This window comes from Portunus trituberculatus, chromosome 31, assembly GCF_017591435.1.
Source record: "Portunus trituberculatus isolate SZX2019 chromosome 31, ASM1759143v1, whole genome shotgun sequence".
NCBI lineage: Eukaryota > Metazoa > Arthropoda > Malacostraca > Decapoda > Portunidae > Portunus > Portunus trituberculatus.
In genome coordinates this window covers 20,066,363-20,082,033 of record NC_059285.1, presented here as the reverse complement: position 1 = coordinate 20,082,033, position 15,671 = coordinate 20,066,363, and the positions used below count along the sequence as shown (strand labels likewise).

Here is a 15,671-nt window from a genome sequence, read left to right as displayed (position 1 = left end):
GCGCTATGGTGTGTCCCACTGGTGCCAAAGTTAATTGTTCGTTGATGTCATTAGAAGTAACAAGCAAACCCTGACACTACTCAGGGCAGAATTTCATTAGAACGCAAAATGTCAGGATTAGGATAAAAGTTTCTGGTTACTAGACCATGAGGCACAAAATAGTTCTCTCTGCGTCAGTAATTGCTTTTAATTTCCCCACTATGGTGAGTTCGTCAAGAGGTTTTCCAGCACTGCCAAAATATTCACGAAACCCTTGTACAATACTGCTGCTACACCATCCCCACATATCTGTAAAGTATAACCTATTCACAAATGACAAGGAACACTTACTGTTAGGGTGATCAGTGCACTGGTACCCTCCAATATGGATTCCGGAGAGACGCTCAAGTTCATATCCCTGGTGATCGAGAGAGAGAGAGAGAGAGAGAGAGAGAGAGAGAGAGAGAGAGAGAGAGATGAAAAATGTCACCATATAACCAAAGCAAATGGAAAGTAGTGAAGAAGTAGAAAAGGAGAAAGAATATTAAAATCAGTAATTCACATACATAATTTCACAAACAGGACATAACTCATTCTAAGCTAAAATTCCGCATATTTCTGGTCAAAAAGCACACCTCTGCTTGACTCACGCTGACCCGTTGAGTAACTTTTATTGTTATTATTATCAATATGATCATCATTATTGTTAAAGATGTTACTGCTACCACTATTATTATCGTTGCTGATATAGTTACTATTGATTGTGTAAAACAAATAAGCACCAAAGCTCCCGTTCCCACATACTGAATGGCGCACAGAACAGCGTAACAAAGTGTGCCTTTTGTTTCACACAGATACACACTTCATAATTATTCTCTTAGAAAATAAATAAACAAATTAAATATAAAGCTATATTTCGGGAAAATGGATCACTCTAACTCATGAATTCGGTCATCAGAATTCAAGGAAATTGTAATGGTCAGGGCTGTCGCTTGCTGACTGGGTCACTTATGTATTGCCACAATATATAAAATTTGTAGCGAACTTTATACCTCTTCCCACTAAAAGTTTATATGTTTTAAGATAGCAAATTATTGTATATTCATAATCTAATGTCTTGTAAATAGATTAAGTGCTTGAAAAGTTCATTTGTCGTAGATTAAAACATATGACAGGAACACTATTCTATCAGACGTACGGGGCAGGCGGTGCTGTGATGATGATCTGCTTGTGCTTGGCGTAATACATCTTGAAGTGGATGATGACCCAGGCGCGGATTGTGTAAATGCCAGGATTCTCATACGTGTGATCCTCCAACACTTCTGCCTCTGTGGTGATTGCAGAAAAGCAATGAAAAATACCAGAAATTATTTTAGTATATCATATTTGTTTATTTATTTTTAATTCATTTACTTGTATATTCAGTTATACTATTACACCTACAAGAAATTCAAACTCCAATAGTAAGGCAAATGTGTACACACACACACACACACACACACACACACACACACACACACACACACACACACACACACACACACACACACACACACACACACACACACACACACACACACACACACACACACACACACACACACACACACACACACACACACACACACAAAAGAAAAAAAAACGAACCATTATATGTTCCTTTCTTGACAGATGTTCCATCTCCAGCATCAATGAAGTATCTAAAGGTACCCGCCTCCCATACCTGTGGATCAGACACCCGTGAATGCATGCGTGTGTGTGTGTGTGTGTGTGTGTGTGTGTGTGTGTGTGTGTGTGTGTGTGTGTGTGTGTGTGTGTGTGTGTGTGTGTGTGTGTGTGTGTCCAGAACAAAAACTTCCTTACAACTGTTTTCATGGTTCTTTTTGTTTTTAGATTGAAAGACAGAATATCTCATCTCATCATTCAATTGTTAGCCCCACTAGGAAGAGAAATATGTAGAAAATAGATCTAAGATGTGTGGCCAATCTAGTCTCGGAGCTCGGCTGTGTTGATTTGCTGTGACGCCCCTGGGGACTGACTGCACACCCAATCGTTTTTTTTTTTTTTTTTATACCATGTGGGCTTTTCACGGGAATTTATGGGCTAAAGGGGATACTTTTTAGGGTACCTCCTATCTTAAAGACCACCCGCTAGGAAACCGTTGCCCCGAGTGAGGAAGCCCAACCTACACATAGACCGTGGACAGGATTCGAACCCGTGCGCTTGGAGACCTCTAGGATCCCAAAGCACGCATGGTTCCACTGTACCACAGCGGCCATCTTCCCTCGATAACGCTGCACAGTGTTTGGAGTAGAGGAGGCTTCTTGGGACTTAAGATGTGTCGCCATTAATCTAGTGAAGTTTAACAAGGATTCTACAACATGAGTGGAAAGAAAAGAACGTCTTGGGCACCCAACTAATCATCCCTGTACATGTAACCTTTAACTGTATTCCCTAAGAGAGCCCAAACTCCTTTAAGAATATAAAAACATTTAAAATCACTTAAAATCAGGTCAGTCATCTCTCTGGCCTTTCAAATAACTTTCAAAGACATCCCAAATACTAAACAATCTGACATCATGTCTCTCGAAAGAGTCCTTAAACAGAAAAAAAAAAAAGCTGTAACATCTTAAAACTTGACTAACCATATCTAAGTTTAAAAATAATTTTTCAGGAGTCTCAAAACACTTAGGAACCGGACTGATTATCTTTGTTGCCCAATAACAACTGGAGACTTGGTACAATGCTCACCTCCAGGCTGATCTCCACAGAGGTGCCTGCTTCTGCTGTCTCCGGTTCCACATCCAGGATCATCATGGGTTTTGCACTCCTGAAAGACGTGAGAGAGAGAGAGAGAGAGAGAGAGACAGAGACAGAGAGAGAGAGAGAGAGAGAGAGAGAGAGACAGAGACAGAGAGAGAGAATGAGAGAGAGAGAGAGACAGACAGAGAAAGAATGATTAATCAATTCATACATTCTTTAATGAGGCTAAAAGTAATGAATGAAACAGATGGATACTAAAGCGGCTCCTACTCGTATAATACACAGAACCTGCTATATGAAAGTACAGTCTGTGTGTGTGTGTGTGTGTGTGTGTGTGTGTGTGTGTGTGTGTGTGTGTGTGTGTGTGTGTACGCGCGTGTCTGGTTTGGGACGCGGAATTACTCATCACCTTGAACGCCTGCACTCCCTACCCGTGTCTGATGTCAGGTGTCACGGTGGAGTTGACATCAGTAGCTGTTTCAGTGGTGTTGGCATTGCTGGTGGTGAGATTTCCCAGGGAGCGTATCGGGGGGATGGTGGTGTTGATGGCTGCAGGTGTGGGCTTAGGACTGGCTTTTGGGGATGCAGGGCTGGGCTTAGATGTGGCTTTAGTGACTGCCAGGATGGATTTCATAGTGGGTTTGGGTGTGGCTTTGATTGTAGTGTTCGTAGTGGGTGTAGTCGTGGGTTTGAGTGTGGCTTTGGTAGTTGTGTTAGTAATGGGTTTGGTTGTGTTATTGGTAATGGGTTTGGTTGTGGCTTTCCTTGTATTGTCGGTTATGGGTTTAGGTGTAGCTTGGATTGTAGTGTTGGTAATGGCTTTAGTTGTGGCTCGAGTTGTAGCTTTTGTTGTGTTAGCAATGGGTTTGGGTGTGGCTTTGAAATTAAATCTAGTACTGGCTTTGGGTGCAGTTGTGAGTGCATTGGGACTGGCAGTACTAGTGTTGGCAGTAGCATTGCGTGTAGCTTTGAGTGTAGGTGTGGTCCTGGGCGTGGGTGTAGGTGTGGGCGTGGATTTAGGTGTAGTCTTGGGTGGGTGTAGGTGTGGGCGTGGATTTAGGTGTAGTCTTGGGTGTGGGTGTAGGTGTGGGCGTGGATTTAGGTGTAGTCTTGGGTGTGGGTGTGGTGTGGATTTAGGTGTAGTCTGGGTGTAGGTGTGGGCGTGGATTTAGGTGTAGTCTTGGGTGTGGGTGTAGGTGTGGGCGTGGATTTAGGTGTAGTCTTGGGTGTGTGTAGGTGTGGGCGTGGATTTAGGTGTAGTCTTGGGTGTGGGTGTAGGTGTGGGCGTGATTTAGGTGTAGTCTTGGGTGTAGGTGTGGGCGTGGATTTAGGTGTAGTCTTGGGTGTGGGTGTAGGTGTGGGCGTGGATTTAGGTGTAGTCTTGGGTGTGGGTGTAGGTGTGGGCGTGGATTTAGGTGTAGTCTTGGGCGTGGTGTAGGTGTGGGCGTGGATTTAGGTGTAGTTTTGGGTGTGGGTGTAGGTGTAGGCGTGGATTTAGGTGTAGTCTTGGGTGTAGGTGTGGGCGTGGATTTAGGTGTAGTCTTGGGTGTGGGTGTAGGTGTGGGCGTGGATTTAGGTGTAGTCTTGGGTGTGGGTGTAGGTGTGGGCGTGGATTTAGGTGTAGTTTTGGGTGTGGGTGTAGGTGTAGGCGTGGATTTAGGTGTAGTCTTGGGTGTAGGTGTGGGCGTGGATTTAGGTGTAGTCTTGGGTGTGGGTGTAGGTGTGGCGTGGATTGATTAGCTTGAGAGGTAGATTTGTGTGTGGATGTTGGTGAGGGTGTGAGTGTCAGGGTGGATTTGGTGGATGCCGGGGTTGATTTGGGAGCAGAGGGAGGTGTGGATGTGGCATTCTTGGCCCACGTCACTCCTGCTCCACACCATGTCACTCCTACGGATACATAGATACATACTCACATTACTCACATCAGACATGTTACAGTGGCTTGTACATTATTATTATTAATATTATTATTATTATTATTATTATTATTATTATTATTATTATTATTATTATTATCATTATTATCATTGTTGTTGTTATTATCATCATCATCACACTTATTGGCAGAAGCAGTAATGTTATCATTTGGTCATCAATATTGGCTAATGTTTTCTATCGCACACGCACACTGACTGACTGACTGACTCTCTCCCTCTCACTCACACACTCACTCACTCACCTAGAAGCAGCAACAGGAGGCTTTTGTCGTATCCCTGTGGAAAGAATGAATGTGAGACGGTGAGTGGTTGGGAAATGTATGAAAGCAATAAGCACCGATGTGTTCTCGCAAACCTCTATTACCTTTAAGAGCCTCATTGTTGTAGGCTCTGGTGGAACGTGGTTGACTGAGCACCTGTAGAAATAGTAATAATAGCTGTAGTAGTTGCAGTGGTGGTAATAGCAGTAATAGTAGCGATGGTTATGATAGTGATATTAGTAACACAGTATCAACGTTTCTATCATTAACACAAAATAATTTTAGTAGTCGAAGTGAGTAAAAGCTAAAAAATAATAGCGCCACCAACAGGAGCTCTAGTAGGAAAAGCAGTAGATGTAGCAGCAGCAGAGAGCATGTCAACACCACTTACCGTGTCCCGCGCCTAGAGGACAATGAAGGGGTGTATGAGTTACGTGGCGAAGAGTGGGTCGGTTGGTGGAGAGGCGGGGACTGCATGGCCTGGAAGTGAAGCTAGATGGGAGGAAGTAAAGAGGTCAATGACTTGTGCGTTCTTGATCCCAATGATGTGATTTAGGATTCTGGCGCGTCGTTCCCCCTCACCCCCGACCCTTCCGTATGTAGCCCAGTTAGCAGTGTTGTCAGTAGTGTATCACTCTGTTTGTGCCCACTATTCCTAAACTCTTGTGATCCCCATCAGATCTGTCTTCATAGGCCACAGAGATCATTACTACTTGGGTTCTCTTCCAGGTTTATTTTAGCTCAGTGATGTTGCAGATTACTCACTGTGCCACTTTTCATAACCTCTACAATGCTAACTATAGCATGTTCCAAATTGTCGAGATAAGTCGCTTGGAGATTTTTAGAATGCTGTCCTTTTCTCCTCCACCATCTTTACCACACAACCATTGCCACGACCATTAGCAGCGGCAACGAAAGTATGCATCGAGTGAAGTCAGGTGATAGCAAGAGTTGCTATCTTAGTACTCAGGTACAAAATGCAGAGATTACTGATGAATAAATGGTTACGCTGATACTGTTAATGTTAATGTTCGCAAGTTAGGAACGAAGTGGATCTTGAATGAAATACTGGGCGATTGAAAGTCTCGGTGATTAAGTTGTTAGTTCCAAAGCAATGCGGACCTTGAAAAGAAGAATAGATCAATATGGATAGAATGATAAAGGATAAAACTACGTAACTCTCAATCGTCACGTGTAGGTTTAATAGTTTCATTTAGGCTCTTTTATATTACATTCTTTCTATGACTCTAAGAACAGGAGGCTTACTCCTTGTTCCGTCATGAGACAAGGTACAACAGCAGTGACACACACACACACACACACACACACACACACACACACACACACACACACACACACACAGAGAGAGAGAGACTAACTTTAAAACATGATGCAAAATAACAAGAGAGGGACGGGGAAGCAGAGGGCATACACCGGACAGAACCTTAGAGTATGGAGACTACAGTAGGGGAACTTTTGTTTCTGCTGTGTGTGTGTGTGTGTGTGTGTGTGTGTGTGTGTGTGTGTGTGTGTGTGTGTGTGTGTGTGTGTGTGTGTGTGTGTGTGTAAGTAAGTAAGTAAGTAAGTAAGTAAGTAAATAAGTGTAGTTTATTGCCATTTTTAAGTAATACAGGCAGATTTACAATCAATAAATATGTCAGGCATGGTCTGTCGAGTCAAAACTTCTAAGACAGACGGTTTTAATTAAAAATTATATGTAGTGAGAGCAGAAAAATAGTTTTTGCATAATATCTAACCTAGTTAGGGAGTAATCCTACCTCATTGTAAAGTTAACTTGCATACAATGTGGTGTCACCAAGGCAGAAACCTAACTAATACATTCTACAGTCTGATTGAGACACCATATATACAAGCATTCAATGAAAAAAATATGAAAGGAAAAGAAAAAAGTAATAATAAACGGATACACAACACAAAGCATAGGTACAACTTTATGCTAAATTTTGTTCAATCAAAATTTGTTTCTTTATTTTGTTTTTATATGTTTGTTTGTTGAAATTACCAAAAAGTTTGATCTCGTTTGGCAGGCTGTTATACAAGTTCGGGCCGTTACATGTGACGCTATTCTTATACAATGTAGTTCTAAAGGTAGGGCATCTTAAATTGACATTATTTCTGCGGGTATGAACAGGATTATCAATGACTGTAAATATTGAGTTGTGTCCAATAGATTTGTGAATTGAAAGAAGCGTGAAGTATTTGTGTATGGAAACAATATTAAGAATATTTTCTCTACTATAAATATCTCTTGTAGAATCGTGTTTTTTCATAAAGAAGATACATCTTAAAATTTTATTTTGTGTTATTTCTAATTTATTAAGAAATGAAGGCCATGTACTTGCCCACAGTGAGACACAGTATGTGAGGTGAGGGTAGCAGAGAGTGTAATATATGCTGATCATCGCTTCTCAAGTTAAGTTGTGCCGAACGCGATACAAAATGCTTGTAATCTTTGAGAGTTGTAATCGTGCATCTTCAATATGGCAGCTCCAATTTAAATCATCTTCTATTTTTACTCCAAGAAATTTCATATCATTAACTTGTGATAAAACTTCACCGTCTAAAAATATAGGAGGAAATACATTTTTAATTGATCTATTCTGAAAGACAACATATTTAGTCTTTGAGATATTCAGCTTTAATCTATTAGATTGTAACCAGGATTTAATGATGTTTGGTTCTGATATTATATTCGAGTGTAAGGAATTGAAGTCTTTATCATTTATGAGAAGGCTTGTATCATCAGCATTATATTTCATAGTCAAATTTTGTACTTGAATTTGCAGTATCGTTGATATATATAAGAAAAGTGTAGGAGCTAGAATAGACCCCTGTGACACTCCTTTATATATAGGTTTAAAAGAGGAATAATTTTGATTACAGTAAACACAATGATACCTGTTGCTCAAATAGCTCTTGAATAGTTTTAGTGGTGTATCCCTAATGCCAATATTATTTAATTTACTAAATAATATTTCATAGTCTAATGTGTCAAAAGCTTTAGATAGGTCCATTAAAATTGCCACAACATACAGTTTCTCCTCTAGACATTGATATACATTGTTAGCAAATTGTAGTACCGCCGACTCGGTGGAATGATGACTTCTAAATCCATGTTGTTGCTTAATTAAAAGGTGGCTTATCTCAAGGTAATTTACCAAACGAGAGCAGATAATTTTTTTCAAAAACTTTACTGAAGGCTGGAAGAATAGAGATTGGGCGAAGATTATTTATGTCTTTTCTGTGTGTGTGTGTGTGTGTGTGTGTGTGTGTGTGTGTGTGTGTGTGTGTGTGTGTGTGTGTGTGTGTGTGTGTGTGTGTGTGTGTGTGTGTGTGTGTGTGTGTGTGTGTGTGTGTGTGTGTGTGTGTGTGTGTGTTACGTTTGTTTATCCACTAATATTATTGCTTAATTGAGTCAATAAGAAATCTATATATTTACTGATTACTTGATTAGTTAATTCATTGATTCATTCGCTCTTACTGTCCTGCTTTTTTATTGTGTTTAATTTTATATCGATACGTTCATTAGCCATCCGATCTCATAGAGGAGACAACGGTAAAGCAAATAATCAGTTATAATAGCAGAAGAGAATGTAGTAGTAGCAATAGAAACAATAATAACAGTAATTATAACAACAGCAACAACAACAACAACAACAGTTTACGTAAATAAAAGAAAATATTAAGTCAGTCTACCTCTGTCAGGCTTCAAGGAGTGCTAGAGGTCCGTGTATTATGATTCTGTCGAGTTAGTAACAGAAAAGGTACATCACTCAGGTGTGGTGAGTTGTAGTGATAGTGATGATGATATGATAATGATAATGACAACAACAACAACAACAACAACAACAACAACAATTATAACAACAAAAAGGGAAACTAAAAGAAAAAAGAAAGAAAAAGTGAACGATGATAATTATGATGAAAATGCTGATAAAGACGAAGATAAGGACTGCCGTGGAGAATGAAGAGAACAACAAAAACAAGAACAACAAAAACAAGAACAAGAACAAGAACAGGAACAGGAGAAGGAAGAGGACGAGAAGGAGGAGGAAGAGGAGGAAAAGAAACGGGGAGAGGAGGAGGAGGAGGAGGAGGAGAAAGAATGGATCAATACTTGTAGTTATCATATATCAAAATATGTAACTAATAATAAGGACTCCGCTGACACACGCCAGTCACGGGTTACCAGACTGCTGTCCAAACCCTGCAGTTCACTGACATATTCATGAAGCTTCAGGTTGTCCATTGACGTCTCACCAACCAATTTCTCTTCTCATAAGGATGATTTTCAAAGGTTCCAAACTACTATCAGCAAGGTTCTCATGAGTGTTTCTTTCTTAGTAATCATAATAATTTTTTTATTTATATCATATGGGCTTTTCACGGGAATTTATGGGCAAATTGGGATACTTTTTGGGGTACCTCCGATCTCAAAGCTCACCCGCTAAGAAACCGTTGCCCTGAGTGAGGAAGCCCAACCTTCACTCGGACCGTTGTTAAACTATCACTCGAATTTTTTCCCCATCAAGTGTCCCATTCCTACCTCACACCATCATATTGACTGTTTGTTTCCAAGAGCCGCTGAAGTTATTGGCAGGATTTTCATGGCTAAATCTTCTACGTATCACTAAGTATCACTAAAATCATTCTTCATTGTGCTAAGCAAGTTTCGCATTTCTTAACACTTCAGATTTCATAATTATTTTCGAAGGTTCAAAATTACCAGCAGTGATCTCCTGGCATTTATTCGTTACCATTTATAATCCTTGTTAAACTATCAATACAATTTTAAAAAGTATTCTTGAAAACTTAAAACATCAGCAGGGCGTTACTATCAAAGGCCACGGAAGTTCTCAGCGTAATAATGTTTTCATGGGCGTTTCTTCCTTACTGTGCAAAACCATTATCAAACTGTCACTCAAATCTTAATAAACGTCCTTGGAAAACCTCAAAAGAAAATCCAAATCTGAAAAAGAATAGGCAGTCTATAGTAAGATCCTGTACAGACTGTTGAACGTCAATGAGATCACTTTCTACAGCTTTTTATATGTTCTTATGGTCGTTCAAAATTGTGAGTACTGCTTTGTAGGAGAGACACGCCACTGTAAATCTTTGTCCTGCATCCACACACATTGTGCTTTTCCAACATTCGTGTCGTGCACTGTTAATGTCATCGACAGCACAACAATTACAGCTTGCAGAGAAACGAACTGCACTGATGTTGATCTTTAGTCCACAACTGAAACACCATCTGCTGTCGTGGTAAGTTGTTGAATTCGCTCTGGTTTATTCCTGCTTTTTCGTTTTTTTCTTCTTCTTCTTCTTCTTCTTCTTCTTCTTCTTCTTCTTCTTTTCAGTTTTTCTCATTATTATCCTTCTTTTTCTTTTTCTTCTTCTTCTTCTTCTTCTTCGTCTCTTCTCTCCTCTTCTACGTGCTCCTCCTCCTCCTCCTCCTCCTCCTCCTCCTCCTCCTCCTCCTCCTCCTCCTCCTCCTCGATCCCCTCATCCTCATCGTGTCCTCGTGTCCTGCTTCCCGCGACTACGATGCTATCACCACAAGGTCATTCATCCCAGGTAAGGTGTAAGGGTGTCACTGACCATACAGCCTTCATCTCGCCATCTCCCTCCTTTACCTCATTTATTCCCTTCCCCCCTGCTCTGGCCTACTCCTCTCCGCCTGCCCCCCGCATTTCTTTTCCTTAATAAGTTCATTCACTCCTTCGCTCACCACATTCACTCGCTGGATCTAAAACAGAAAGGTTGGTTCTCTTACAAAGCTACTAATACTGATGTTATTGCTTCTACTGTTACTTCTACTACTACTACTACTACTACTACTACTACTACTACTACTATTACTATCTGCTATAATTATCTTTTTCTCTTTTTCTTTGTAAGTGTTTTTTTTTTTTCTTTTTCTTGCATCCTGTTTTTTCATCTTTATTACAACTAGTGTATGTTTTACTTTTATATTTGGTATTTTCGTTTTTTTTTTTTTTTTTATTCTAAGTGCTCGTTATTTGTGATTTTTCCTATTTTACATCTTGGGAAGTTTGCATTATCAAACTGGAATTGTTTTTGTAACTGATATATAAGTTTTTTTTTTTTCATATTCTTTTTTTTTCAGTAAGAAGTGTTCTTAACGATCTGTCTCTCAATTTCTCTCAGATGTTCCGTCCAATTCTCTTCTTCGCATTCGGTGAGTACACAGAACACTGTCACCTCCTCCCCCATACTCATACTTCATTCCTCTCTGTCACCTTCTAGCTTATGCTTTGTCTCATTATTCTCAGTTCCTTCTTCGAGTTCCTTCCTCCCCACCCCTTTTGCTCAACTCATGGCACCTAATTCCTACAGATCCGTAAAGATAAAAAAAAAATACCCGGTCCTTGTTTTTAGATCTTTCACGGTTTGCTTCCTAAGTATTCCCTATAACCATTTTTTTCTAGCTTTAATTCCCTTTCCCTTCCCTCAAAACTCGTACATTTTTCCTTCCTTTCGTTCATAGCTATCCCTTACCTTTGTTCTTTTCTTACTTCTTGCCAACTCCAAATTCCAATATTTGTGTTTGAAAGGCTTGAGTTAATGACACCACAAAAGAAAGTTATAGAATAAAACGTTGAAAGTTATCATATCTAAAAGGAGACAATAAAGTTAGTCCGATATTGCCTTGAGAGATGCTTTGAAAAGAGCCATTTGAAAGAACTGAAGTCACTGGTAGATCAAAATCTTGAAACTTTATTAGTACAGATTTTTCTTTAAAATTTTCCTGTTGATAAAGTTGAAGTAACTGGTAAAGGAGTATTTCAGATTTATCCTTTTGAAAGAGTTGAATTCGTAAATATAACAAAAAAACACAAAAGCAGGCAGAGAGTTACAGAGTTTACGAGCGAAAATCAAGTGACAAACCTTGACAGTGGTGGTGGGCCTGGCCGCCACTCTGGCCACCGAGGACCATGTTGTCACGGGGAAATTGCAGCGTTCGTCACGCCAAAGTAAGGCATCGTCGGAGGTGACCAGGCTGTTGGATCATTCTAGTGGGTCAAAAATTCGTATGGTGGAGGAACCCTCACTGAGAAGAAGACCGTCGCAACATGATCTCGAACATGAAAAGCAAGTGGAGGACGGTGAGTTAGTCTGCCATTCAATGTTTTATCACAGAAAACGTATAAAATTTAGCCAGATATCCACAGAGAATGTGTCCCAGTTATTTTGCATTACTATAAGGGAATATGAACACGTGGATCAGTGAAACTAACAAAACCTGACCCACCCTAACTTACATAACTAAATGCTTCTTAAGTTTATGTAAAGAGGAAAATCTATACAATATCGAACACTGGAAGAAGAAAATACCAATATACTTTACTGTTGTTTTTCCCTCCAGATTTGTACACGATCCGCATCATCATCATCATCATCATAGTGTTCGTCATTATCCTCGTGATCCTGGTGATGATCATCGTGGCTTTCATGTTCCAGATCAGCAGAGCCGCTGATAAGATCGCCGCTAATGGCTCTACTTAAGGAGATAGATAGATACATAAAATGACGGTTGATAGAATATTTGATTGATACATAGCCTGATTGAATATTTAATTGATGCATTACTTGACTAAATATTTGATTGATACATTACTTAGTTGAATTTTAATTGATACATAGCTTGACTGAATATTTGATTGATACATAGCCTGATTGAATGTTAATTGATACATAGCTTGACTGAATATTTGACTGATACTTAGCTTGATTGAATATTTAATTGATGCATAGATATACAGACAAATTTAGTAATGAATTGCTAAATGTATAGATTGACACTTAGCTATAAATTCATTGGTTTAAATTGATTGGCTGTTTGGATGATTGATTAGCTTAGAGAGAGAGAGAGAGAGAGAGAGAGAGAGAGAGAGACTACTGTATCACTACATTTATCATAGCACTCTACATCTCTACCTGTATTCAACAAAAGATTCCTGGTTAGTGTGTTATTGTTCGGCTTCTTGATCAATAAATTATGGAAGAGAACTGTTCAACGTAGTATTGTTCATTCCTGTCATAGGTAGCTACGGTGATGGCTGCCAGTCATTTCGGCCAGATAAAACAAAAGGAGAAGGTAAACAATGGAAAATGTTAGTTAAATCTTTACTAGATGTCAACAAGAAACGAGAACTTGTGTGTGATACAATAAAGTATTTCTCAGTATAAAAATAAAGCAAAAAGAAAGCAATGGAAAAATACTTAAGAAATCAAGTATTCCTCGGTATAAAAACCACTTGAGAAATCGCACCGCTTGTGGTTACTTTATAGAAACACAAAATTTGTATGAAGGTGGTGAGATATCTACCTGTATATAGCAAAAGCAAGTATTCATCTTTAATAGAAACACTGGGAAATCACGCCGCTGCCTCCAGTGTGATGTTTCCCTTCGATTACTTCATAAGAACACTTGAAAAATTAACTGAAGAAGGAATGAGTCGCCCACGAGAGTCTTCATTGTGGATCGAACTCTGACCGTGAAAACAAAGGGACGAGTCTCGCACAGTGGCATGTCAAAGACTGTTAAATCCAAAGATCATTGTCGTTGTCTTTATACTTCCGGTCACTCCATTTCTCTTATAAGCTGAAAACTACGTTATTCCTCTGACTGCTAATGAAATGACACTAATTAGTTTGAAATCTTAATTAACAAAAATCAAATTACTCACACTTTTTGGGCTCCTCCGTGACGCGGTAGTGGGCCACCCCTATCCAACGTGAACGACCTTCATCGCCTTCCTCAGTTACATCCTTTATATACTTTCCTTCCTTCACTGTATCTACAACCTCCTCCCAGCTCTTCCTCTCTTTCACCTGTCGGACAGATCCATCACCATCGTCCTCCCCACACACATTCGTCCTCCCTCCTCCTGACACCCCCAGCTTCGCCTCTACTGACACTAGTAGGTTTCAATTAGTCGATTATTCCTTTTCTCTGCGTGGTGATTCTTTTTCTTACTCATACTCTAAACCTACTATATCTTTACCACCACCATCACTAAGCTCACCTTCCCCTCTCTTCCTTCCCACCGTCACTGGATTATCACCATCACCATCAGCAAACCCAAACTATAGTTGTCATCTTTTTCATTGTATTATTTATAGTTTTATCTTTTAATGTATTTATGTGAATGGACAAAGTTTGGACAAAGTTTTGATTCAACTATCACGATACATTCATGATCATTCGAATTGTTCTCACCTTAATGATTTTCTTTTTCTGTTAGTGTTTCTGTTCTTGTTCCTTGAAAGAAGTAGCAAATAAATATATAGAGGAAAGAAAAAAAAAATCAATCAACCAATCAAGTAATCAATCAACCAATAAAATGAAATATAAAAAGAAAGTAAAATTTTCCTTGGTTTTATTGATAACATACAACGCTCACTTCACGTACGTCACGCTCAAGTACACATATCTACACACACGCACACAGAGCTACTTGTACACGTGTATACATACATGCATACATACACACGTACATACACACGAGGTAACATCCAGGCACACACGTGTATGTACAAACATAGAACTACAAAAATACATTGAGTGGATTTTTTGTTGTATATTTACAGAGAGAGAGAGAGAGAGAGAGAGAGAGAGAGAGAGATTCATGTAGGCATCACAGATTTATCCAACGCACATTATCACATTGAACATCTTCCATTATTTTCTTCCCCTCTTTATTCCCACCCATGTACCCTTCCCTTCCTCTCCTCCCCTCCCTCCCAGGCCCACCCTCCTCCCTCCCCTCCCGCCCCTCACACACACCGAATACAAGTAAAATTATCGTCAAGTATTATACAAAATGAACTGATTGAAAATATCCTTTAGATAAGCTGAAGCTAAGAAAGAAAGAGGTTCGCAGGTCAACATCAAAACACCAGAAGAGAGAGAGAGAGAGAGAGAGAGAGAGAGAGAGAGAGAGAGAGAGAGAGAGAGAGAGAGAGAGACACACACACACGCATGTACGCACTCACTCAAGTATTAACACATCTTTCCTTCGATTTCCACATTGAAAATTAACCTGTTGTTTATTAATTATGTTTTAAAGTCCTCCTGATTGTTTAGTTGTACTTGTTGTTGTTATTGTTGTTTTCTTCTTCTTCTTCTTCTTCTTCTTCTTCTTCTTCTTCTCCTCCTTCATATCATCATTCACCATTCTTATCTATATTTTCCTCTCTCACATTCACCTCCGTGTTATGCGCGTATTTTGTGTGCTTTGCATGTACATAGGTGTGTGTGTGTGTGTGTGTGTGTGTGTGTGTGTGTGTCTGTACGCGCGTGCCACCTCTCTCTCTCTCTCTCTCTCTCTCTCTCTCTCTCTCTCTCTCTCTCCAGTACCGCCAGGCTCACATCTTAACATCAACACCGTCAGAAGCCTTCCCGGAGTCCTCCCAGCGCTAGACAAGACTGTACACAAACATTCTATATACAGAAAACGAACCCGGTTCACTGACACTTTCATGGGTAACTCTAGGAAACGGTCGTCGCCTCCACACACTTGCACACCCTCACATATAGATGGAGTTCCTCTGCTTGATACGGAGGGAGTACGGGTACTGAGGATGTCTGTTCACGGGCTGGCGAGTGATATTAGCCATTGCACATCCCATTAGGAATTCAAGAAAGCGACAACTTGACTCGTAAAAGAACCAAAGCCAGGCT

General features: G+C 39.8%; 3 protein-coding genes across 3 annotated transcripts in view; 1 reads left to right on the top strand and 2 right to left on the bottom strand.

The window, feature by feature from the left end:
• Window positions 1-1,167: 1,167 nt before the first annotated feature.
• LOC123511092 (extensin-like) lies at window positions 1,168-9,209 on the bottom strand. Its single transcript, XM_045266707.1, has 9 exons — window positions 9,150-9,209; window positions 5,331-5,431; window positions 5,044-5,095; window positions 4,922-4,955; window positions 4,172-4,629; window positions 3,174-3,886; window positions 2,731-2,809; window positions 1,627-1,702; window positions 1,168-1,307 (listed from the first exon to the last, which is right to left on the bottom strand). The coding sequence occupies exons 1-9, from the start codon at window positions 9,207-9,209 to the stop codon at window positions 1,168-1,170; spliced, it is 1,713 nt and encodes a 570-aa protein (XP_045122642.1).
• A 1,410-nt stretch (window positions 9,210-10,619) lies between these two features.
• LOC123511303 lies at window positions 10,620-12,986 on the top strand. The gene is made up of 4 exons (XM_045267078.1): window positions 10,620-10,722; window positions 11,132-11,162; window positions 11,881-12,090; window positions 12,351-12,986. Exons 2-4 carry the CDS (start codon window positions 11,132-11,134, stop codon window positions 12,488-12,490), a joined length of 381 nt encoding a protein of 126 aa, XP_045123013.1. The 5' UTR covers window positions 10,620-10,722; the 3' UTR covers window positions 12,491-12,986.
• A 1,778-nt stretch (window positions 12,987-14,764) lies between these two features.
• The window catches only part of LOC123511300, a 66,180-nt gene continuing 65,273 nt past the window's right edge, over window positions 14,765-15,671 (bottom strand). The window contains 1 exon segment of the mRNA XM_045267076.1: window positions 14,765-15,671. This exon segment is cut by the window's right edge and continues 107 nt beyond it. Coding sequence (XP_045123011.1) covers window positions 15,518-15,671 — 154 coding nt within the window. The 3' untranslated portion in view covers window positions 14,765-15,517.